The 24,901-nt window shown below is 54.8% G+C and overlaps 1 protein-coding gene across 1 annotated transcript in view; it reads right to left on the bottom strand.

Moving 5' to 3' along the window:
- Nucleotides 1-5,598: 5,598 nt before the first annotated feature.
- Nucleotides 5,599-24,901, bottom strand: part of Pard6g (par-6 family cell polarity regulator gamma) — a 56,570-nt gene continuing 37,267 nt past the window's right edge. The window contains exon 3 of the mRNA XM_027935349.3: nucleotides 5,599-8,393. Coding sequence (XP_027791150.1) covers nucleotides 7,537-8,393 — 857 coding nt within the window. The 3' untranslated portion in view covers nucleotides 5,599-7,536. The remainder of the gene's footprint in view (nucleotides 8,394-24,901) is intronic.

Genomic DNA, 24,901 nt, shown 5'->3' with positions numbered 1-24,901 from the left:
AGCCTGAGGACTGCTGTTCTACACACCATGGAGTCACTAGGACAGGCGCAGCCTGAGGACTGCTGTCCTACACACCATGGAGTCACTAGGGCAGGCACAGCCTGAGGACTGCTGTTCTACACACCATGGAGTCACTAGGGCAGGTACAGCCTGAGGACTGCTGTTCTACACACCATGGAGTCACTAGGGCAGGCACAGCCTGAGGACTGCTGTTCTACACACCATGGAGTCACTAGGGCAGGCACAGCCTGAGGACTGCTGTTCTACACACCATGGAGTCACTAGGGCAGGTACAGCCTGAGGACTGCTGTTCTACACACCATGGAGTCACTAGGGCAGGTACAGCCTGAGGACTGCTGTTCTACACACCATGGAGTCACTAGGGCAGGCACAGCCTGAGGACTGCTGTTCTACACACCATGGAGTCACTAGGGCAGGTACAGCCTGAGGACTGCTGTTCTACACACCATGGAGTCACTAGGGCAGGCACAGCCTGAGGACTGCTGTCCTACACACCATGGAGTCACTAGGGCAGGCGCAGCCTGAGGACTGCTGTTCTACACACCATGGAGTCACTAGGGCAGGCGCAGCCTGAGGACTGCTGTCCTACACACCATAGAGTCACTAGGGCAGGCGCAGCCTGAGGACTGCTGTCCTACACACCATGGAGTCACTAGGGCAGGCGCAGCCTGAGGACTGCTGTTCTACACACCATGGAGTCACTAGGGCAGGCGCAGCCTGAGGACTGCTGTTCTACACACCATGGAGTCACTAGGGCAGGCACAGCCTGAGGACTGCTGTCCTACACACCATGGAGTCACTAGGGCAGGCGCAGCCTGAGGACTGCTGTCCTACACACCATGGAGTCACTAGGGCAGGCGCAGCCTGAGGACTGCTGTCCTACACACCATGGAGTCACCAGGGCAGGCGCAGCCTGAGGACTGCTGTTCTACACACCATGGAGTCACCAGGGCAGGCACAGCCTGAGGACTGCTGTTCTACACACCATGGAGTCACCAGGGCAGGCGCAGCCTGAGGACTGCTGTTCTACACACCATGGAGTCACTAGGGCAGGCGCAGCCTGAGGACTGCTGTCCTACACACCATGGAGTCACTAGGGCAGGCGCAGCCTGAGGACTGCTGTTCTACACACCATGGAGTCACTCAGGGCAGGCACAGCCTGAGGACTGCTGTTCTACACACCATGGAGACACTAGGGCAGGCACACCCTGAGGACTGCTGTTCTACACACCATGGAGTCACCAGGGCAGGCGCAGCCTGAGGACTGCTGTTCTACACACCATGGAGTCACTAGGGCAGGCGCAGCCTGAGGACTGCTGTCCTACACACCATGGAGTCACTAGGGCAGGCGCAGCCTGAGGACTGCTGTTCTACACACCATGGAGTCACTAGGGCAGGCGCAGCCTGAGGACTGCTGTTCTACACACCATGGAGTCACTCAGGGCAGGTGCAGCCTGAGGACTGCTGTTCTACACACCATGGAGTCACTAGGGCAGGCACAGCCTGAGGACTGCTGTTCTACACACCATGGAGTCACTAGGGCAGGCACAGCCTGAGGACTGCTGTTCTACACACCATGGAGTCACTAGGGCAGGCACAGCCTGAGGACTGCTGTCCTACACACCATAGAGTCACTCGGGGTAGGCATTACCTGCTCTCCACAGTTCCTGTCCCGCAAGGGTGGCAAGTCAGCTTCACCCCTTATAGATGAAGGCTGCATGGTGCACACCTTCAGTGAGGAGAAAGGACATGCTGAAGGAAGCAGGGCAGCCAGAGTACCTGGCACTGGGCTGAGCAGGCCTGTGAGGCAGGAGTAGGCCAGCCTGCTGCTCCACACTGGCATAAAGGGCTGGGGAAGGGATTCAGGCAGAGTGCTCCTAGCGTTTGGCGTTCACATTCTCCATCAGTGACGTTCTGCCCACTGCCAGGGTGGGCAGGAATTCCTCGGAGAGAATTAGGTGGAAGAGAGGAACGAGTATCCTCTGTCAGTGACTGCCAGTGGAGCGCCTTGGCTGTGTGGTGTGAACCCCTGCAAGCCCTGCACAGGAGGGGCTCTGTGTCACTTGGTCCAGGTGGTTCTGGATGCCCTGTGCTGCAGTCCCTGCCTGCTGTCTTGGCTGCGTTATCTTGGGTGCAGTCAGATCCCAGTCCCAGCTTCAGAGGATTCTCTCAGTAGCCCCTCCCCCAAGGCGTTGGGCATTGCACCTTAGCCTCGGGCTGGCAGGGGCTGGCTGCTTCCACTCCCTCCACACGGGCAGGGGGCCTGGCTGGGTCAGGGCTGATGGGCCTGCAGCCCCCGCCAGTGCAGCAGGGGTCCAAGCAGGGAGTGAAGCTGCCTTCAGCCTGGCACACAGGCCCAGGCCACATGAGTCTTCTGCAGAGCACCTTGAATGGTCTGGGACTTTTTATTCTGAGCATTTCCTTTGGGAAATGAGTTTTGGATCCATTTAGAAAATACCATAGTCAAGTTCTTTGTTTTTCCCTTTTGCAGTGCCAGGGACTAAACCCAGGGCCTGTGCATGCTAGCAAGCCTCCAGCACCAACCTGTCACCAGCCCTTCTTACTTTAGGCAGCTCTGACTTTCCCAGGCTGGCCTCCAGCTGGTGACTCTCCTGCCAGCCTCCGGAATGCTGGGATTGCAGACATGTGCCACTGGGCCCAGCCATGGTTGAGGTCTTCCTGGTCATTCCCACCTACCTGCCACCCTTTCCCCATCAGAACACTCCAAACCATACTTGAGTCAGCTGTTTGTGGTTTGTGACTGAGAACTAGCCTGAGGCCCTGGAGAAGTCCTGTTCTCAGTGTGGACTTGAGGGTCCTCCCCAGATATCAGCATGGCCGCCTTCCTCAAGGGAGTAAGGCTGCAGGCACAGGGTGACAGAGCCACGGAGTCTGGCAGTGAGGGGAAGCTCTGTGCATAGGCCAGCTAGGGCAGGGAGAACCCCGGGGACTCCCGTGGAGGTGTATTCCCTGCCAGGCCAAGCGCAGATGAAGCACCAGTGTTTCCAGCGTGGTGCCGAGGCAGGGGATGTCTTCATGTTTTCCTGTATCTTACAGATTTTCTTAAAGGAGTGTGTTTATTTACTTTTCTAAAAGTATAAGTGGTGTCTTGCTTGACAGTGTCACCAGTAGGAAGATGAATTGGCTCATTTGACAGTGAACTGTGGGAGCCGCCGCTGTACTTGAGTGATGACTGCTGGTCGGGAAATCGCCAAGCCTGAGGTGCAAACACTTGGGTGGTCCCTTGGCCCAGTAGCAGATAGGTGACACTCCCCGGGAAAACAGAGCATGGGGCTGGTGGGCAGCACTCCACACCATGATGGCCCCTGTCCCCTCCTTGCCAGCCTTGTGAGAACATCCATCTGCAGAGGTGGCATGTCCTGGCCCCTGGGGGAGGTGCCAGCCAGGCCAGAGGATAGCAAGCAGAATGTGTTCCCTGAAGTCACAGAGTAGCTGTTGAAGGTCAGAGCCCCAGACCCACAGGAGCAAACCGGAATGACAGACATCAGGTGGCCTCCAGGCTGCTCCTGCCGCCATCACTGGCTGACTCTCCACCTCCCTGTTGGGTCCTGTCTGATGCTGGGGGACCAGGGTCTTGCCCTTAAGAGCTCCTAGCCCTGAAGCGAGACCCTGTGCCTGTCCGCACTGCAGTGTGAAGGCAGGCTGACTGGGGAAGAGAGCTGAATTCTCGGTGGGGGCTGGGTACTGGCGACGGGCCCATTTCAGGCTGGCAGCAGCACCAGGCAGCTCTGGGCTGCTGCTTCTGGGCAGTGCTGCCCCCCGCCCCCACCCCATTCAGGAGTGCCAGGTGCCAAGATCAGTCAGGCCAATTAGCCAAGAGGTTCTTGAGAAGTTTTGTTGAATAAGCAAATTTGATGAAAAGCCCCTGGGCAGTAAGTCTCTGGAGTGTTGAGAGCCTTCCTCCGCTCTCTTGCTCTTTCCTTCTGCTCAGTCCTGTGTTGAGGCAGAGCACAGCTGGCAGAAGGGCCAGCTGAGAAAGGGCCACGAATGAAGCGTGGCGCTCCAGAGGTGTTGCAGGGGCCCGCGTAGGGCTGTTGGCCTGGAGTCGGGGAGGAGCATGGCAGCACGCAGGGGGCTGATGGGCTGATATATCAGGGATAGCAGGAGCAGGTTTCTCGCTGTGTCAGGGGACTCTGCTGCACTATGACCCAAACACAGTTCCCATGGTGGGCGACTCCATGGCTCTGGGCCCATGGCCAGGCAGGACATCATGGCGGAAGGCGTGGCAGAGGAGCACTGCTCCATTTGTACCATCCAGGAAGGTAGGGGATGAAGCCTCCCAAGGCACACTCCACCTGCCTACAGTCACCACCCAGTCAGTCCACTCAAACGAGGACTGGTTAGGTTCCAGCTCTCAGTCCAATCACTCCACCTCTGGACCTTCCTGCATTAACAGGAGCCTCTGGGGGACTCTTGTCAGAACCATGACACTTGTAGATAAGGAGAGGGAGAAGCCCTGCAGAATAGATGGGAATGAAGGCATCGGGATGCTGATGGTAGACACAGGAATGGCAGAGGTGGGCACGTGTACCTGTGTGAGGACAACAAGGCTTGTCAGAGCACCCAGGCTTGGGACAGCTGAAGGACTTGGAAGTGGCTTTTACTTGCAGCTGCGGTTTTTCCAGTGAGAGGCTACAGAGAGCATCCACCACGGAGAAGGTGCCAGGTGGGCAGCCTCTCCTGGGTGTGGCAGATGCTGTGGCTGAGTGAGGCATGGTCACCAGGGGCGCTTGCTGAGCCTGAGTCCGCATACTTACTGGGGTCATCCCGCATGTGCACATGAGGCTTCAGAGCTCCAGAATAAAGTAGGGTTCACCATCAGTTACATCGTCTAGCAGACTGTTGGGTCGAAGGGTGTGATGCTGGTCAGTGAGCGTGTTCCTGAGGGCAGCCCAGAGATGGCCAAGGGAACACAGGCCCTTCCGGGGTGCAGGAGGGTGAGCCACTCAAGCCTGGGACTGACTTCCTGCATGTGTGTGTGTGTGTGTGCGTGTCCCCGTCCCCAGGGCTGCCCCCTGGGAAGGCTTGGGGACCATTCTTCCTGTACATGCATGTACTTGTTGGTGTAGGCTGCAGGGCACTCTTGCTTGCAATGCCCAGGGCTGCCCCGGCACATCCCAGGAATGGGGAGCACATCTGGAGGCTCATCTTCTCTTCTGATGGCTGTTCTCCTTGGTGGCACCAGCACTCCCTGGAGAGAAGGTGAGTGCAAGATGGATCAGAATACACCCTGAGATTGGTGGGACTGAGTGTGAACATACACAGAGGACTGGAGACACCCACTAGTCAGCCTTTTTGACATAAAAATAAACAATGAAGGTAATAGATTGTAACCACTGAATAAAACAGGAGTCCATGTGTTTATATTGATGTAAGTGAAGAATTCCTTACATTTACCAGAATTGTGAGGGACCCTCCAGGTACCTCCCTCAAAACATCCAGCAGTTTACCCAGGGAAGAGAACACACCCAGGGTGTGTCTGGGAGGTCCCTTCCTGAGGTGAAGAAGCCAGATCCTCGGTGGAGGACGTCTGGCAAGCCCCCTGAGCCCTCTCTGTCTCGAGAGGAGCGCAGAGCTGGAGAAACTACAACAGGTAGTTTAGGAGCACTGCTGAATACAGAGATGCTCCTCCTGGAGCCCTGAGCACAGTCCGGGTTCTCATTTGCACAGTGGGAAAGCATGGCTCTGCCTTGCGGAGGATGTGAGGACCCCAAATGAAGAGACCAGCAGGGCCGCACTCGGCACCAGCAGTCCCCTCTCAGCACACAAGAGACATATTGGTTACACGTTTTGTTAACTCAAAGGCAAAAAAATTTATTCTCTGATATATAAAACAAACAAACAAAAAATCTTTAATATATAGTGACATGGTTTTGTTGCTTTTCTTTTAAGAAACAAATTGCAGAAGTATAGACCCGGGTAGAAAAATACACTCTCACAGCTCCTCCAAGCAGCCTGTGATCCCTGCAGTTACCAGCAACAGGCACAAAGCTTACACACTGAGTAAGCCTTGTTCTCTTTAAAACATGGATTCACATTTGTGTAACAATTTAATACAACTTCCCTTCTTGGTAGTGGGCCCAGTTATTCCACGGACACTAATACCAGCAGAGACCCAGTGAAACCTCATCTTGGTGATCCCCCTGGGCATTCCCATGGCTCCACGGCTTGTCTCACTGGCCAGCACCTCCCCTGTGGCAGCTCCATGCGTCCTGGGGGCTGGATCCCCGCCCAGTGGTGTCTCTGTCCTATACTCTGGAGATGTGCTGTGGCCCCTTGTACAAAATGAGAAACTCAGACGCAGGGAGGAAGCTACTCGGAAAAGGCTACTCTGCCCAAGAAAGAGTTTCAAAGGGAAAAGAAGTTTCTTTTCACTTAATTAATGCAGCTGGGCTGCACCAAATCCCTCTGACCTTGACAGATCAAGACAGTTCTGCTGATGGCCAGCAGGTGGTGCTGGATCATGCAGAAAGCAGCAGTGGAATTCAGGCTTAGAAAACCTGGAAAATACTCTTTGTTTGCAGGAGACTTATTTGGCCAAAGTTTGTTCTCAAAGCATAAATGTAATGTTTTCTCCCTGACATTGGATTTAAACTGAAGACATACTTCATATAAAATTTAATTGACTCAAACATGAATAAACTTCTAAAAGTTTAAAGGAAAGTGACACTGAATTTAATATTTGTTAAAACCATTATGTTCATATGACTCAAAAGCAGGAGAACCCCTGCCTCTGACCATGACGTTAGGAATGGAGGTCAGTATGTGTTCATCAACTGACAGGAAGAGCTGGCTGCTGTGGGGGCAGAGATAACTCTGTCCGGGTGCCTGAGGCCCGTTGTCCACCACCTCTGCAGGAAACACTCGAAAACCTCCCCGAAGGACAAGTTGGGAGCACACAGCTCGCAGTCACCTCTGGCAGTGCCTGCCTCACCTTCACTCTGCTTCCTGAGACGGTGGTGCCTACTGCTGTAGGGACCCACATGCCCGTGGGGGTCTGGCCTGGTGTGAATGCTGCTGCTGGACCTGGCACAGGCCTGGCCCCTCGGTCCTCTTGGGGAAGTCTTGTGCAGGTCAGCAGAAACCGCGCAGCATAAAGGGCATCTTCACGTGAGCTGAGTTAAAAAACATGAACTTCAAAAGCTTAATTAAAAAAAAAAATGAAGTACTTTTGAAACTTAAAAACTAATTATTTCTGTATTCAGATCTTTCAGAGGGCTGGAACCTGCATGGGGGCCTGGCCTGGGGTGTGCATGTGTCTGTTAAGTTGTGGGGCAAAATTCTATAAAATAGTGCTGAGCTGACACAGAGAAGAGGGCTACGCCTGTGACCAAGGAGGAAGGGACACAAGCTGTCCTGGTTTTAAGTTGGCATACATTTTTAGCATATTCCTGCTAGGAATTTCACGTCTGAAATCACAGTGCCTCCCAGGGCCACCGGCTCCCACAGCCCCTGCGTGGGACAGGCAGCACTTGCCTCACCCAGCCTCTGGGCCTATAGCGTGACGGCTGGCCCGTGCTCCTCCACCCCGCCTTGCGGCAGGACCAGGCTGTGGCGGGGGTCCGCCTTCAGGGAGCAGAGAAGTCTGTGGATGCTGCCGTTGCTCTCCCGTCCCGGGCTGTGCAGCGCCAGGTCCCGCTGCAGCCTGTGTGCGAGGCTGCTGCCGTTGGCCCGAGACAGGCTGCCTGAAGGTGTGCCCTGCATCTTGGAGACACTCTGAGGCTCTAAGGTGCCCTCAATGACGATGTCAGCTTCCTCGTCGCTCTCCATCTCATCGGGGTGGAAGTTCTGCAGCACGTGGGCCACTGGCAGGCTGTGGTGGCTGGCAGTGCTGTCCGTGGACTGGCCAGAGCTGCCGGAGGTGCGGCTGCTGCGGACGACATTGTTCCTCTGATTGGCAGGCTTGACAGTGACGATGAGGTTGTGGCTGTTGGCAATCATCATGTCTGTGACCTGGTCCAGCGTCTTCCCCGCCACCTCAATCCCGTTTACCTCCAGGACTTCGTCATTCACTGCCAGCAGTCCCGTGCTCTCTGCCAGGCCCCCAGGGACCATGCGGGAAATGAAGATGCCTGGAACCTTCTCCAGCCCATGGGGGGTGACCCGTACGCTGGTGCCGTCTCGGATGTAGAAGCCCAGAGGCTTTTCGCAGCCATGTCTGTACAGCCTCACGCGGCGGTGCGTCTCGGGGAGGATGTCCACGTCGATGATGGAGGACACGGGCCGAAAGTCATGGGGCAGGCTGATGTCAAGGTGGGCACGACGGCGGAGACCCTCCTCCCTCAGGGTCACCAGCACCTTCTTCTTCCTGGAGAGGGTGCCAGCCCCAAAGCTGTAGTGGTCTGCCTCTTCTGAAACAGCCCAGAGATAGAACAGTGAGAAGCATGGCACACAGCAGTTGGCAAAGCTCACCAGCACAGCCTGAAGCGCAGGCTGCAGGCCCCGCCCCTACAGCAGAGCAGCTGTTTCCAAGCTTATGCTAGGCAAGCGCTCTACCCCTGAGCCCCAGCCCCAGCCCTCCCAGCTACCTTTACACTCCCCGCTAGTTCCCGAGCCCTGGCAGAACTGCTACGAGGGTCCTCGAGCACAGACACATGGGCAAGACTGAGGGGTCACTTCACCGCGCCTGCCCCATCCAGGCTGAGGCCCCAGGCACACCTGAGGTCAGCACAGGTGCAGTCGCCTCCCTGAAACAGAGGCACCTGGCCTGCCTGGCAGCCAAACCCAGTGATGGGCGATGGGGGTGCTGTGGCCAGTTGAGGGCCTTAGCAGGGCCAGGGCCAGCAGGGCCTGGGACATGCGCTTCCAGGGCAGGACTGTGTGTCCTCCATGACACCCAGATGGGTCCCTGCAGATGATCCACCTTTTGTCACACTTCCATTTCCAACTGTAAGGCAGAGAACTGGCTGCTTCGCGGGTCCCAGGATAGCTCCACACCCACACTATGGTCCCTCTCCTTGCACCTTGGCACCACAAGCAGCTCAGCCTGATGGAAGGTGTCCTCAGGACTCAGTTCTGCCCATTCATGGCGCGTGGCCAGACAGGGCACTGCTGCTGCCCTGATGGAAGACCATGGCAAAGTAAGACAGCGGACTGACCTCACTGGGCAGAGAGGGTGCCAAGGGCTTAGTCTAAAGGTTCTGAAAGTTGGAAGAAGATGAAGGGGCAGCCAGCTGGTGGCTGGAGTCCTGAAGAGGGCCATCTCCCTATGTCGGAGACAACACCCACGACACTTCACATTTATGTTAAGCCTCTTAGTGTTGACACAAGTTTCTGCAAGAGAGGCCCTTCTGGGCCCAGATGAAGGGCTCCCTCCCACGGAACCCCTGATGTACATGTTGCTCTCTGTACTGGCTCCCTGGGGTCTGCACCTCATGGTGGCCTACTCTGCATGGCCTAGGGGGCCTCTCTGTCCTTGCTGGTGAGAACCTGGCCAGGACCTCTCCTCCTCACACCCCTCTCTTCAAAGCCGCCTGTTCCTCAGACCCCGCCTGTTCCTCAGACCCAGCTCCAGTCACACCGGGCAGTGAGGGGCAGCTAGTTCACAGCAGCCCAGGATGTCTGTGCACAGCCTCAGAGCTAATCTTGGCTCTTCTCACTCAGGGGGCTGCAAAAGACTGAAGGAGTAAAAGGAAATAAACCCTGGGCATCATGGGTAGGAAAGTCAGGCAAAACAAAAGAAGGAGAGCAGGGTGCAGAGATGGTGGTGGGCAAGAGTTCTCTGATAGCCACCAGCAGAACTAGCTCATTGTCAGAGGGGCCAGACTCCCAGAAACCAGAGCCTGCTGCAGCCAAACCCCATCCTTAGCTGCTCGCCACCTGCTAGAGGTTCCAGAAGGCCAGGTGCACAAAGAAGCACTCAGCCATGCAACCCAGGGCTGAGAGGAGAGGCTCTCAGACCATGGGCACCAGATGGCAATGACAAGAGTGGTGGCCCTGGGTGGCCGCACTGTGAGACGCCTCCTGCTGAGGCTGTGCCTGGGGAGCAGTGCCCACTCCTTTGGCCAGTGTGCAGAGGTGTGAGGCACAGAGAGGGCGGGTTCCACAGCGGCCACCTGTGGCTGGCTGGGCCTTGTTCCCTTGGCCAGGCCCATCTTCCTGCCACACACAGTCTGTGCTGCCACCTGCACAGGAGCTGAGCTATGCAAGCAGCTCAAGCCACCTCACAGCACTGCCTTCAGTGCAGCGACTGCGGTCGCCTGGGAGCCAAGGAGCCAGGACCTGACCCACAGCATGCAGAAAGGGGAGCACTGTGCACAGAGCAGCTGGGGCTGAGCAGAGGCTGTGGGCTTGGAGTTTCTGCCAAAGACAAAGCCAGTCCTCAAGGCTCCAGATTCCGATTTTGCTCTAATGAATGGAATTTATTCTCACAAATTGGTGCTCTCAATCTCTTATCAAGGGCCTAGTCAAATAATGGGTACATTTTGTTAGTGACTTAAAAAGTTCTTGTTGGGCTGGGAATATAACTCACTTGGTAGCTTGCCTAGCATGCACAAGGCCCTGGGTTCAATCCCCAGCAACACACACACACACACACGTACTTGTCTCCCTCTGAGGCAGGGCTGCAGGGAGCAGTGTCGGCAGGACTGCTGCTCCTCCGCTTGCCTATGCATCTGGGGCTCTGGCCTGTTCTTGGCTTCTAGCTTCTCAGTAGTCTCTCACCCTTCTCCAGTAATGCTGAGCTACTGGAGGAGCCTTGGCCCCTCAGACCATGCTTCTTGGTCACCGAGAATGTGTCAGTCTCTGCCTATCCCCATGATCTCTGTGGTCTGCCTTGGCATCAGTGTCTGAACTGGCAGGGCAAGTGAGAAGCACGGACTTCAGAACCCCCTCGCGGAGCTGCTAAGCAGTGATGTGCCTGCTGAGGCATGCAGTGGTACTCTGTTCTCTAGGCATGTGGGCTGCCTATACTGAGAAGCAAGTATCTGCGGGCAAACTCCCAGGTTATTTTTTGCTATGTCAAAGGATTTATGCAGTTTAGTTTTAGTAGATGGTCTCCAGGCATCCTCTAGGTTTGGGGTCCATTTATGTGCCCTGGACATGGACAAGAAGAGTGTGTAGAGCTGGAACCTGGCTGATGGTGGCAAGGCTTATCTAGAGACCACGTGGAAGGAGCTGCACTCTTCAGGCTCCCTCAGGAGTGGGTGAGGCTGGAGGGAGGGGTCAGACTCAAGGTCCCTCCTCTATACCACAGCTGCCTCCTTCATAAGCTCTAAGACCCCATGAATCTGAGTCTCTAACCTTTGGCCTTTATTGCTAACACCCACTGCTGACTCCTCTGGCCTTGACCAGAGACTTATTTAACTGCACAGGGAGTTTTAGCAAATCTCAAGGTGCAAAAAACCAGCCATGTTCTTTAGGGCCCAGATGTTAACTTTGTAGTGCAAAACACATCAATCAAAGCAATGAGAGTTAACAATGACGAGCAGACATGTCAATCAAAGCAATGAAAATGAACAAGGACAGTGGGCCCCACTGCAGTCCTCTGCATCACACAGACTTGTGGGCACTCGGGCCTGCAGGGGCTAGGAGCAGGGTGCAGCTCTGCAGGGCATCAGGGGGCAGCTGCTTGCCACTGGTTTCCTACAGATGCATATTGGGTGTGGGTGGGCATCCAGGGGCCCCATGTCCTGAGGGGAGGTGGGTGCTGCATGGAGCCTGTAACAAGGGCAAGAATAGTATGGGCATCAGGACTCTTCCCTGCCTTCGCAGAACTCAGGGGTCCTGGGAGAAGGCTCTGGGGGAGCTTGGGCAGAAGCCCCGAGACCTCCAGGCCTGCCCCACATACCACCTCCAGCCCTGGCAGATGCCCCTCTAGGAGATGGTGGCTCAACTTTGATGCTGAGACTACACTGCTCCTCTGGGAGACATGAAGGGAGCAGCAGGACCCCTCAGGATGAATCCAGTAGCAGTGTGAGCAGCAGAGTTTCAAGGAACAGGATGTGCACTCTCACACTGGGTGCTTCTCACTGAGCATGGAGACAGGCAGGCTCTGGCCCTGGTCCAGGGTGTGCATTCTGAGCCCCAGTAAGGGATGCACTGAGCCCTGTCCTGGAATGCAGGTTCTGAGCCCAATTCTGGGGCTATGCTGATGCTCTCAGAGGGGCTATGCTCTGAGTTCATGGACTTATCCTGAGTAATAAGGAAATACTGAACCAAGGAGTATGTCTATCACTGGCAGTCAGTTGTGTCAGTGGGAGGGGAAAGTCTCTAGGCAGGAAGTAAAAGTGTGGGCTGCTTGGTGGGGAAATGAGCAGATGCCCCACAGGGAGGGAGGGGTGCGTATGACTCTGGTTCTTCCCAAGCTACTGAAGAACTCGGGGGTCCTGGGAGAAGGCTCTGGGGGAGCTTGGGCAGAAGCCCTGAGACCTGGCCTAGTTTCGCCTGGACCTCTTTCCCAGCAGCTAGGGCCAAGGGCCTGTGTGGCTCCGACTGTTGCCAGGGAGCCCTGCCTATCTGCAGCAGGACAGCCCAGCCTGGGGCACCTGCCAGGGCCTGTGTGGGGTCTCAGAAGGCACTGCTCCCCTTGTTCTTTAAACATTACCCACCACATATGAACTTCCTTAGTCAAAAATCTCAAACTATCTTAGAATGTGTTCTGAAAAATGCCCCATTCCTAAAATTCCATCTTTGGTTCCTGAAATACCTTTTCATGAGAGCTAAATTGTCACAGCTTCTCAGTCAAGAATGTGCTAAATCTGTATTTTCCACAAAGTGAGCAATGGGAACAGCTTCCTCCTTTAGGGACAGCTCTCCCCATGTCTGTTTCCACTCAGATTACATTTTATTCTCTCACTTCTATTTCAGGATATCCCCCAAAAAGTGGGGAAGAGAAGCCTGTGCTATAAATCTCCTATGGTTATAGGTTTTCTTTTACTTTTTTTTTTTTTTTTTTGTAGTGAGGACTGAACCCAGGGGCGCTTAACCCCTGAGCCACATCCCCAGCCCTACCCCTTTTAATAAAATATTTTGTTTATTTTTCTATTTATTTATTTTTATATGGTGCTGAAGATTGAATCCAGTGCCTCACAAAGACCACTGAATCACAACTCCAGGCCCCCCAGTCCTTTTTTATATTTTATTTTGAGACAGGGTCTCGCTGAGTTGCTTAGAGCCTCACTAAGTTGCTAAGGCTGGCTTTGAACTTGCAATCCTCCTGCCTCCGCCTCCTGAGCCACTGGGATTACAGGTGTGTGCCATTATGCCCAGCTGATTACAGGTTTTCAAACTCGAGAATTTCTATGAAATCTTTCCTCATTTCATGTTTGAGCCTGACATGGATTAAACCCACTCCTGATCCTGAGCTGGCCTGCTCTCCTGCAAGAAAGGTTGGGGAGCTTGTAAAACCTGGAGGTTTGGGGGGCCACCCTCCTGGACAGAGCTAACTACCTGGCACAGGGAGGGAACCAGGACAGGTCCACCAGAGGGACTGGCCCACTCTAGGAGGCACTGCTCACTCCTGAGTACCTGCCTGAGGCATGTGCAGGGCAGGGCCTGGCCACTCTGCTTGAAAAGCCCCTTTTCATCTTCCTGTCAGGCATCCAGATGAGGATCAGAATGTGCATCCAGGTTCCCCTTCAAATCATGCCACGTCTGGATGGAAAACTGGAGGCTGGTTCCTTGGCGTCATTGATGATCTCTGGTATGGTAAGGGGAGCCACCCCATGGCTGCACCATGAAACCTGGCTAGCCAGGCCTTGGCAGCCCAGCAGAACCAGTAGCATCCTCTTTCCTCCAGCACTGGATGCACACTCACCTGACAGCTGTGGCCTCTGCTGCCCTGGGCCCTCAGTTGCGTCAGACAGAGAAACTGGACTCGCTGGAGTACCTCCTGTTTGGACAGGCCGTTTCTCAGCAGATGGGAGGCTCCCAGCAGGATGCAGGCCCTGGGAGCTCTGCTCCTGCCCAGCCCGGCTGTGGGTGGAGCCAGGACTGCCATCTGCCCCCTATACCTGTGTCTTTCTCTCCCCGCTGCTGAGCTCCCTGTGGGGGTCACTGGCTCCCTGGTGTCCCCACCCCAGAGAAAAACATGCCAACAACACTGCCCAACAGGAGCAGTAGCCTAGCCAGGCAGACACTGCCCAGGCAGGTACGATGTGCCCTGTACCCCTGGGGACCTTTGCCCAAAATAGTGAATGACATCAGCCCTGGCTGATTTTTGTTGCAGCTCATGCTACGAAACCAGGATGGCCAGCAGAGGTTGCCCTGGATAGGGCACCTCCCTGGAAAGCTGGGTCTTGGCTGCTGCAGCCATGCCCCACATCTCCTGGGATCAAGGAACTGAACATCTGTGCTGAAGAAATGCAAGGAAGGGCTCTGGTGTCGAGTCTGTCCTCGAGTGCAGAGCGCGCCGGGCGACACTGGCTGGAGGCAGAGCAGGCTGCGAGGACTCCAGGCTCAAACGACCCTGCCTTGTGTGGGAGTTGCGTCACAGCCACCTTGCCATGCCCATGGAGGGTGCAGGAATGTCCTCAGGCATATTGTGGCCCTCTGGGAGCAGTGTCTTCTCCTCCTCAGCTCTCCCTGGAGGCAGGTTTTAAACAGAACACTTCTTTGTTTGGGAAATGACACATGCTTGCACCATCTTGTCAACCCTGGTAGGTCTGTGTGTCCCTACAGCACGTCTAGGCTCCTCCTGTCCATAATGAAGGTTGGCAGTGTGGGCCCAGTAGTGTCCTGCTTGGAAATACTCTAGTCATCCCTTGTTGCTGGACACTGGTTCCATCTCACATTGGATCTCACAGTGGTGATACAGGGGGTCCCTGGGGGCATCTCTGGCTACTTCCTTGAGGTAAATGCCCAGGCCCAAAGGGACGCTTTCATCAGAACTCAGTGCATCTGGTCCCGGTCACCTGCCCTCAGCAGTCTGGAAGTATGCTGGGGCCCTACTCATCCTCAACCACAGAAACAAAAGTGGGTTAGAGGACCTGTGAGCATTAGCAGTTTCAGGAGCTGTCTTACGTATGCCTCCAGGACAGCCACTCCAGTCCCTGAATAGTGCAGGGCCTTTGTTCTTCATGAGCAGTGTCCAGGCCAGGCTTTGTGCCAGGGAGTGCGATCCCTGGCGTCTCGGCACCAGGTGACCCTGTCAGAGTGGTTTCTTGTCAGGATGTGAGGGTGGCAGGTGGCTGCCTCCCTGCCAGCCTTGCTTGTTGCTGGGCCTGCCTGCCAACCATGCCGATAGCCTTTGCCGTAGCCACGGCAGTGAGAAGCAGGGCGGAGAGGAGCGCCAGCCCCGCTACCTCACCTTCCATTTCATTCTGTGGGCGCTGAACATGGAGGCACCAGACGGATGCAGAAACAGGCATGGAGATACTGTCTTGATCCTTTGGTGGCAAGAAGCTAGAGAACGGCTCAGACCCTGGTGTCTGACCTGGTGCAGATGTGCGAGGCAAGGCCCCTGACTCCGGACCTTTCTGACTCCTCTGACTAACCTGTCCTACAGTTGCTGATCCAGTTTTTCTCCACCTAGAGAGAGCACATCTCCCTCTTGGCACCAGGTCCTGACTTCAACACCATGAAGAGAAGTGGGCAAGGGGACCTTGGTGTCTGGCACAGGGCATCCCACCTCATAGCCCCTGGACAGCACAAGCAGCAGCCTTCCCTGCTCAGGAGCAGGTGGCCATTGTTTAAGTGCAAGCCAAGTTTTAAAAGAGGAAAGGAAGACAGGAGGAGAAAGCAAGAAGAGAATGTGCTTCTCATCTTCTTGGGGACATCAGATGGCATGCCACATGTGAGTGCAGCTGTGGGGTGCAGGCCCACATGCACATGCTCCAGCCCCAGCCCCAGGTACTGACCAGCCCTCCTCCCCACAGCTGGGTGCCGGCACAGGCACAGGCTGCAGTCTGAGAACAACAACGCGGAGCAAAACAAGCTGGCACAAGATTCTGCTCTAAGAACAACAGAAACGTCAACATCTAAGTCTGCCACGGAAGCTGAAAAACAAGATGTGCACACAGGAAGGAGCCGCAGGACCCCCCCAGTGTCAGCATCCTGACACTGGGACTCTTCTCCTCTCTCTGCCCCACCCCAACCCAGGGGTGTTGCTGGCAGTGTTCGGGGCTGCTGAGCATCGAGCACACTGTCCCTGCGACAGGAGGGCTGCGTGCAGCATGCTGGGCGGAAGCTCACCAAGGAGATCCCCATGGCCCGTGTTCCCCAGGTACATTCCCCGTAAGGGAGATTCCAGGGGGCTGAGAGCTGAGTGTGTTGCAGGATTTCTGCCAGCAGAAGAAAACACCCCACACACCAAGTCCTCATTCTCATCCAAGTAGTCTTTTCTGTAACTTTTTTATTTTTTTTGTGTGTGTGTGGGTGTGTGGTGCTGGGGATTGAACCCAGGGCCTTGTGCATGCAAGGCAAGCACTCTACCAACTATATCTGTATATCTCAGCCCTTTTCTGTAACTTTAAAGCAATGTTTTATTCCCACTAATACAGGAAAACAGAACCCAGGAGTGAACCAGCCTCAACTCCTCTGGGGTCCTGTGTCTAGGCACAGTGGTGCAGTATGTGCACTTGATATGGAGTCCTGAGGGTGGGCAGGAGCTGGTCCTGACCCAACAGGGTGCAGAGGCAGGAGAGGGGCTGGCAAGACAGCACAAGCCTTCCCTGGAAGCACTGGCCCCACCTCTTCGTTATTTCCCTGTCTTAAAAATGTGTACCAAGTCCTGACCTGGTGCAATTCAGCCCCAGAGTCCTGGCCTAGCAGGCGCGAGCCCTGGCTGCATCCCCAGCACCACAAAACCAAAACAAACACAAACAAAAACAGCCCAAAGCATCTGCTTTCACTGTGGAAAACGCTGCCCCAGCAGTCCCAGGCAACTGGCCTTCTGGTGTCTCCTCCCACAATCTCAGGCTACCTCTTCAAAGAAGCATCTCTGCAGAGAGGCTCCCAGGAAAGGTCACACGGCAAGGAATGACCCAGGGCCCAGTGGGGAGTGGCAGCAGGTGTCTGCCCGGCCCCAGGCTGCGCAGGAGGCCATAACACCCACTGCTCCATCACTAGCCACACTGGCTCCATGTGCATTTCATTTAAATTTCTTTTAGATAAAATTTACGTAAAATTCACCATTTTCTCTCTTTTTAAGGCCCAGAGTTCAGTGGTTTTGGTATGCTGTGGAGCCTTCATCTAACCACAAGACCTTTTAAATCACCCCCCGCAAATGGACCTGTGCCTCCCAATGCCCTTCTCCCCATCGCAGCTTCCTGTTGGCTACGGTCTCCGGATTCCTGCTCTGGACACTGTGTTAACAGAACCATGGGGCAGGGGAGTTTCCAACTGGCTTCTTCTAAGTCCCGTGAGCTTCCACAGTCCAGGGTTTTCATGAGCTTCATTCACATTCAAGTCCTTCCTCTTCATTTTTCCTGGCACTGGGGACTGAACTCAGGGCACTCTACCACTGAGCTATGTCCCCAGTCCTTTTTATTTTTTATTGAGACAGTTGCCGAGGCTGGTCTCTAATTTTCAATCTTCCTGCCTCAGCCTTCTGAGTTGCCTAATGATAGGTGTGGCCACTGCGCCTGTCTTCATTTCCTTTTATAGCTGAATAATATTTGTGCAGATAACCTTCATTTGCTCATTATCTCAGCCATTGGTGCTCATATGGGTTCTTTATGCCTTTTCCTATTGTGACTAATGCTGCCACAAACATATGTGTGCATCAGCTTCATGGTCATGTGGTAGCTCCGTGTTTAACTGTGCATGGCGTGGAAGACTGAGCCCAGGGCCGCATACACGCTACGCACACGCTTTTACCACTGAGCCACGCCTCAGCCCTGTTCGGCTTTTCAGGGACAGCTATGCTATTTCCCATAGTGGCTGCAACATTCACAGCTCTCCAGCAGTGTGTGTGGGGCCTCCAAGTTCCTCTCCACGTTTTCAACTCTGGCTCTCCTTTGTCTGACTACAGCTGTCTGTGGGTTTGTTTCCGTCAAGACCAGTGATGTCCAACATCTTTTCATGTGCTTGTTGGCGATTTGTTACCTTCTCTGGACAAATGTCTGTTCGGGTTCTTCACCCATTTCCAACTGGATTTTCTGTCTTTTTATTGCTGACATGAGAATAGTTACACATTCTAGACCCAAGTCCCCGAGAAGGTACATACTTTGGAAATGTTTTCTTCCGATCTGTAAGATATCTGTTTACTTTCTTGATCATGTCCTTTGAAACACAGAAGTTTTAAATTGTGGTTTTGATCCTGTTTTTTCTTTTGTTGCTTGAGCTTTTGGTGTTGTATTTAAGAAATCACTGCCGAAGCCCAAGTGGTATTCCTGTGTATTTCTAAGCAGCAACAGCAATCGCTGCCTGGCTTATAAAAACAGAAACCAAGTACTCCTGTGCCCCTGTCCATCGTGGGGAGTGGTCCCACCTCAACGCCAGGCACCAACAGAAGTTGCCCGGAACCACATGATGCTTCCACATGATGCTTGCACTCACTACCAACACAGGAAGTCCCACTCCGAGAAATCAGGCACTATCACGCCCAGCTCCCAGTCTCCCCAGCTCCCTGCAAGTGTGATACATACTAGGAACTGTGCTGCTCTGGCCTGAAAACATCTACCATGCAAGACTAGAAATGATGAAGGGCCACTGGGGGCAGGGTTGTGGCCTCCTTGGAAAGGCCACAGTGACAGGAAGCGTGCTCAGACACCAGGGACCCCACCTGGATGGCAAGAAGGCAGAAATAGATGCTGCTTTTCTTTTAAATGGATCTCTTCAAACAATGGCTCTTTTTTGAATGGGGTGTCCCAACGTGGACACCCTCACTCTGCTAACTGAAGATCATGTGGAGGCGGCCACAGCTCCCTCCTTAGGCTTTCAAATTTTCCAGCTACTGATGCTTGGAAGCCATTATGCTCAGTCCTGGGGCGGTATCCAAATTGACAAAGGAGATTCAGTTCCCTGGTCAGGAGCAGGTACTGATGCCACATGCAAGGAGCCACAGAAGCCACCATGCGAGAGAAAGCCAGGCAGGCAGACAAGCAAGGCTCCTGGAGATGCATGGACACCACACTACAGAGAGGCATGCTGACAAGGAGAGAGCACAGCACAAGGGATGGAAAAGAGGAACTGGGCAGAGAACCTGCCCACTCTCAAAGCATGTGCATGTGCTTCTTCTTTTTTTTTTTAATATTTATTTTTTAGTTATAGGTGGATGCAATAGCTTCATTTTATTTTTATGTGTTGCTGGTCATTGAACCCAGTGCCTCATGCATGGTAGGCAAGCGCTCTACCTCTGAGCCACAACCCAGCCCAGCATGTGCTTCTTAATCAGGGGAGATGTGCACAGACTTCCTGCCTGGCCTTTTGGCCATCTTTGCTCCAGGGAAGCATCTGACCACAGCACCTTGGGAAGACACATTCCAGCCCTAGTCTCCTAGTAATGGCCAATGGAGCTGGCACTGGTGCTGTGGCCCCTGTGGGGCTGGGAGTGGACCCTCAAGGAGTTAGGAGGTGCATCCTCTGGCACAGCACCAGAAGGTTAGACAGCATCTCGTCCATGGAGGACGGCAGCAGTGCAGAGTCAGGTGGTGCCAGCAGGGGCAGGTGTGGGGCTGGGTATCCCAGAGGGGCCGTGCCGAAGAGATGTGGACACAGCAAGTGTCTCTTCCAAGAATTGAAGGCAGATGTCAGGTGGGTCCCCTCTCCTTTCCCGCCCTCAGATTGTGCCAACACCAAGCAGCCTGGAGGGCTCGCGTTGCGGCTTTTCTTCCCAGGAGGGAGGAGCAGGAGGTGCAGAGCCTAGCTGCAGGGAGAGAGCAAACCATGGAAGGCAAGTCCCTGTTTCATACATTTTTGCAGAGGTATGGAATGAGAGGGGAAGCCAGTCAGGAAGCACCCAGGGGAACTCGCTGCTCCCTCCCAAGTCTCCTCTGGGTAGTGCCAGGAGGTGGGCATGCTGCCTGGCCAGCCCAGGTGGCATGACCCACTGCATCTCCGAAGAAAGGACCTGAAGGTGGCTATGGTCATCTCTCTCTCTTTTTCTCTTAACTAGAAGGGAATGTTTTCTCTTGGTAATCTCAGGAGCTGAAGTCAGTCAGGTGAGTCACACTGAGCCAGCCTCAGTGCTCAGCAAGGCTGGGAAGGGAGGGGTCAACCTGGGCAGCTGAAGCACACACCCACACACTGCAACACTTGCCCTGTGGCAGCCACATCAGCAGGTCATTGCCCTGAGCCAGCAGAAGGACTGAAGGGGTCCCCAAGACCTGCCACTGGCCTCCCTTCAGACCACACATGGAGATCTGGCTTGAGATCCCCTCTGCCTCTGGGTAGACCTGCAGGAGCACAAGGCTCAGGTTGCCCAACTCTAATCAGATCTTCACCTCCTCATGGGACCGGACAGTGCAGTGACAAGTTGGTCCACAGGTTGTTCACATTCTGGTTGGGCATGAAATGGCCCAAGAACTACTGTAGGTACGTGAAGGCTCAGGTGGTGTACTGTCTGGCCCCAAAACGGAGCTGCCTGCTGGTAGCAACTGGACGCTGGTTCCTGAGAGCTGCTGCAGCAGGGCCTGCCTCTGTCCAGGGAAGCCAGGTCTGAGACGAGCACCTCTCGGTGGCTCTGGCAGCAGTGAAGTTCAGTGTCTGCAGAGAGCAGCCCAGAAGTAAACATCCTACAGGAAGGTGGCAGGGGTGGGGTGGGGACAGCTGAACGGAGGCCTGGCTTGCTGGTCTGGCCTGGTTGAGCTAGCTGGCTGTGGGGTGCAGGTACAGAGCCCTGCTCACCTGAGGTCCTGCTTGGGGAGTTCTTTTGCTGGCAGAGCAGGGCTGGCAAGGGCGGTGACAGCTGCTAACAGGCAGGGACATGCAGCAGGAGGAGCAAGTGCCGCCCACACAGGAATCCAAGCAGAGCAGCCTGGTCCACGCTCACACCCAGGTACTGCTGGAGGCCTCCCGGGCCAATCCCACCAGGCTCTGGAGTTCTCATTCTCTGCCAGTGGCCCTGGATGTTTCCGGGAGGGTGATCTTATTTTCCAACGTTACTATCTCTGCCCATTTGTGAGCGATGGGGCTGCCTGGCGCCACAGGGACTCTCATCTCTGTAGGAAGCAGGTGACCCAGCACTCTAGTGACCTTGGCACTACTGAGACCCAGCCTGGCCTCTCCTAGACTGTGCATCATTACATCACAATCACACCAGCTGAGGGGCAGGCCAGATCCTGCAGGCCCAGCCCCATCCTAACCCTAAGCCCAACCCTTAACATGACACAGGCAGCTACCACTTACCTGGGCTTTGCCCTCAGGGGACACCTAGCGACTGTTACAACTGGCTGGGCAGATGCTGCTGGCATCTGCCTGGTAGTGGCAAGGGGGCTGATTAACAGTCTACATTCCATATGACACCCCATAGTTATCCAACTAAGCGGTGCCAAAGGGGCACCCCGCCTCCTCCACACACTTCTAGCAAAGGGGGGCTCTTCATGACCCCAAAGTCTGCCTGAGAAAGTGGCTGAGAACCAGCCCTGGCAGGAAAGAGGCAAAGTTGCAAGGCTTAGTCCTTAGCCTGATCATCCTGTTCCTCACCATAGGCTGATGGCACTCTGGCTGCAGCTGCTATGCCTTCCCACTGTTTTATATGGAACTACATATAGGGCTGGGGCTGGGGCTCACTGGTAGAGCACTTGCCTAGCATGTGTGAAGCACTGGGTTCAATCCTCAGCACCTCATATAAATAAATAAAATAAAGATATTATATCCATCTACAACAACAACAAAAAAATACAATTTTACTCAGACCTCCAAGCCTGCTTTTTGACCACGTCTTCTCACTTCTGGTGTTTAAAGTGCCTTAGGAAATTGTGGCGGCATAATGGATCTCCTCTGCAGGCCCTGAGGCTGGGGTCTTCTTCCCAAGGACATGGCTCTGCCTGCTCCAAGCTCTCTGGCCTTCGAGGTGCATGTTCTGCTCCAGCCTGGTGAGCTGACAGCAGCCCAGGACAAGCTCCTTCCTGTGAGAATTGTACTATGGGACATTGGTTTTACTGGTTTTAAAATTTTGCTTCCAAGTGGATGGACCCGGTATCCTGCAAGGATGTTGTGGGATCTTGATGCACCGTGGACCTCACCTGAGGTACGCTTCTGTGAGGAGGACATGCAGCGTGCCGGAGGCGGCCTCAGTGGCTCGTTGATCACGCCCAGGAGTGGTAGAAGGACTGCTTGGCCCCTTCATTGGTGCTAAGCAAGAATCCCCAGCCCCACCTTCTCCACTCCTTCCCTTATGGATATGCCCGCTGTGTTCCAGGGGTGCCTTTCTTCCTGAACACTGAGTCGCTGACACCCCTGAGATCTGTTCCGAGAGTCTGCCAGAGTTAACCCTCCCTGACCAATGTTCAACTGATTTGGGAACCCTAGCCCAGGGGGCTGGGATGACTTGCCCAGGACCACGTGCCTTTAGAGCTACAGAGCAAGACTCACTCTCTGGGCTCCGCGCTGGTGCTGTATGAGGGCCAGGCTGGTCCAGTGGGTGGGGAAGCCCTCTCAGTCAGCTCAACCGAAAGTGCTTGTAGCAGGGGGATGCCCGGGGCAGCAGTTCCCCCCTCCCTGGCTCTCCTGCAGTCTGTGCTGCTTTGGCCTTGGCACACAGGAGTGCAAACTGCAGGCCCCTGTGTGGGGTGTCAGCGACTTGAGGTCACAGAGTGACCCCAGGGGGCCCTCAGGAACAGAGACCCGGCTTCCTCAACAACCAAAATTTGTAATGCAGATCTGAGTACCTGGTACCTCCTCTTGCCACCCCTTCCTCCCCAAATCCCTCTTCCAGGCACAAAACAGCACCGGTCATGAGTTCTACAGTCTGTGTCCCCTATACCCTTCCTGATGTGAACCCAGAAGAGGGGCCCTCAGCCTCTCCTGACTCCCACCTTGCTAGAGGAAGAATTGCTGTTTCCCACCCCTCACTCTTGAATGCAAAAGGAAACACACCCCAGAATTCCCGAGGAGGAGCAGGGCAGAGGTGGGTGGGGCCTTGCCAGCACTCTCTGGGCAGCAGGAGAGTTGGGGTGGCACGCATCCCACAGCTTCCCACTTCCAGTGGGTGGTGGCCCCACCAGGCCCCAGAACACAGTGGCCTCAGGTGTGCTGGAGGAACAGGCTCTGGGCCGGACTCCTCCCGGGGCTGTCTATGTGTCCTCCCACCCCAGAGCTGACTCTGTGGGCCCGCTGTGATTCAGCCTGCATTTATGCACCACTGCAGTGGTTACCAGAGAGCACAACTGTAATTGAAACAACTGAAAATAACTGTTGGCAGAAAAGCCCATACTTAGGGGAGGCCGACTTCAGCATTTCTCATGACTGTGCTAAGCCACCAGCCAACGCGACTGTAGGACCCCGTGAAAGGCTGGGAGCATCAGCAAGGTTCTCAGCTGTGGGGCTCCACATGGAGGTGCAGGCTAAGACAAATACAAGGGGCCCTGTGTGTGGAGGTCACTGGCAGATGCTTCTGTGGCCCTTCGTGAGGTCAGTACAAAATGCCAAAGGCAGAACGTCCCTCTCCTGAATCCACCAAGAGGGCTGCTCACTTCAGCGGCATGGCAGAAGCCTAGGACCTGGCAGCTCCAGACTGAGGTCAACTGCCTGGCTCACAGCCCTGAGAGCGGTCTCCCAGCATATCCCCAGAGGCCCCCCAGTCCTGTCAGAGTGGACTCTCCCAGGAGCAGGGCTGGGGTGAGGACCTCTCAGTACCACAGGAACACTCGGCTGAAACTCCCTGTAGAGCTGATTTACCTGCCAGAGGTCCTTGCTTTAACCGTGGTGCCATGACCTTCAGAGATGGGCAACACTCAGTACCTCAAATTGTAGAGTGCTTTCACCCCCCCAAGGGAGCCCCAAGCCACTGGCATTCATGGACTCCACAGCTACCACCGAGGCTGGCTTTCCCTGCTTTTTGGATGGTTCCAGAGTCTATTTATGCAAATATTGCTGTGGACACAGATCTGTGTTCTCACTTAGTCACCAGGCCGCCCGCAGCTATCTGTCTTTCCTTCCCTCCTCGCAGTTCTCTGGGCTCCACTAACCTATAGGAAAACCAGCAAAAGAAACCATTATAGGACACACGCGAGTCCACACAGCAGCTGGTGGCTGCAGGCTCCACGTGAGCCTCTGGTGTTCTGACACGCAGACACAGATCGGCTGCAACCGAGGAACTTCAGGGAGCTCAGCTGCAGGGGCTCTCTAGTAACTTGCTGGACAGGCACTTACACCATTTATGTCTTGGTCTATAAACAAACCAAGTCTACCAAGTGGGGTGGTCACACTGGAGTGACCACGACTCGGGAGGATGATGCAGGAAGCTCCAAGTTCAAGGCCAGCATGGGTGACTTGGTGAGACCCTGTCTCAAAAAATAAAAAGGGCCTGAAGTGTGGCTCAGGGTGGATACACCTGGGTTCAATCACCAGCACCACCAATAAGGAAAAAGAAAAAGAAAGCCAGGTCTAGAAATGCTTATGAGAGACATGGACACATCTGCCAGAGATCAGGGCTCAGACTTGGCCTGGCGAACGAGGCCTGCATGAGAGGACATTCCTGACTCTGACACAGCAGCAGACTTGGGTTGCTCAAGTGCGTGTCTAGGCACAGACACCTGACGAGGGCCACGGAGCTCCCTGCTGCTGAAGCTGTGGGGTCAGGAAGACCTGCTTCAGTCAAGTACCACCAACCTCCTGAGTCCGGGATCAAAGTGGTCACAGGTATCAGCTCCACCCTGAACGTCAAAAATATGGTTTTCACCATACAAGAAGATCGTGGTGAACTACAAGAAGAGTCCCGTTGAATCTTTAAGGAATCGCTGGAAATCCTGGAGGGTGGTGGGCTGGCAAGGCTGAGGCAGAAGAGACTCGCCCTGAGGGGACCCTCTGCTCATTC

Source organism: Marmota flaviventris, chromosome 16, assembly GCF_047511675.1.
Source record: "Marmota flaviventris isolate mMarFla1 chromosome 16, mMarFla1.hap1, whole genome shotgun sequence".
Taxonomy (NCBI): Eukaryota; Metazoa; Chordata; class Mammalia; order Rodentia; family Sciuridae; genus Marmota; species Marmota flaviventris.
This window is presented reverse-complemented; position numbering and strand designations above follow the sequence as displayed.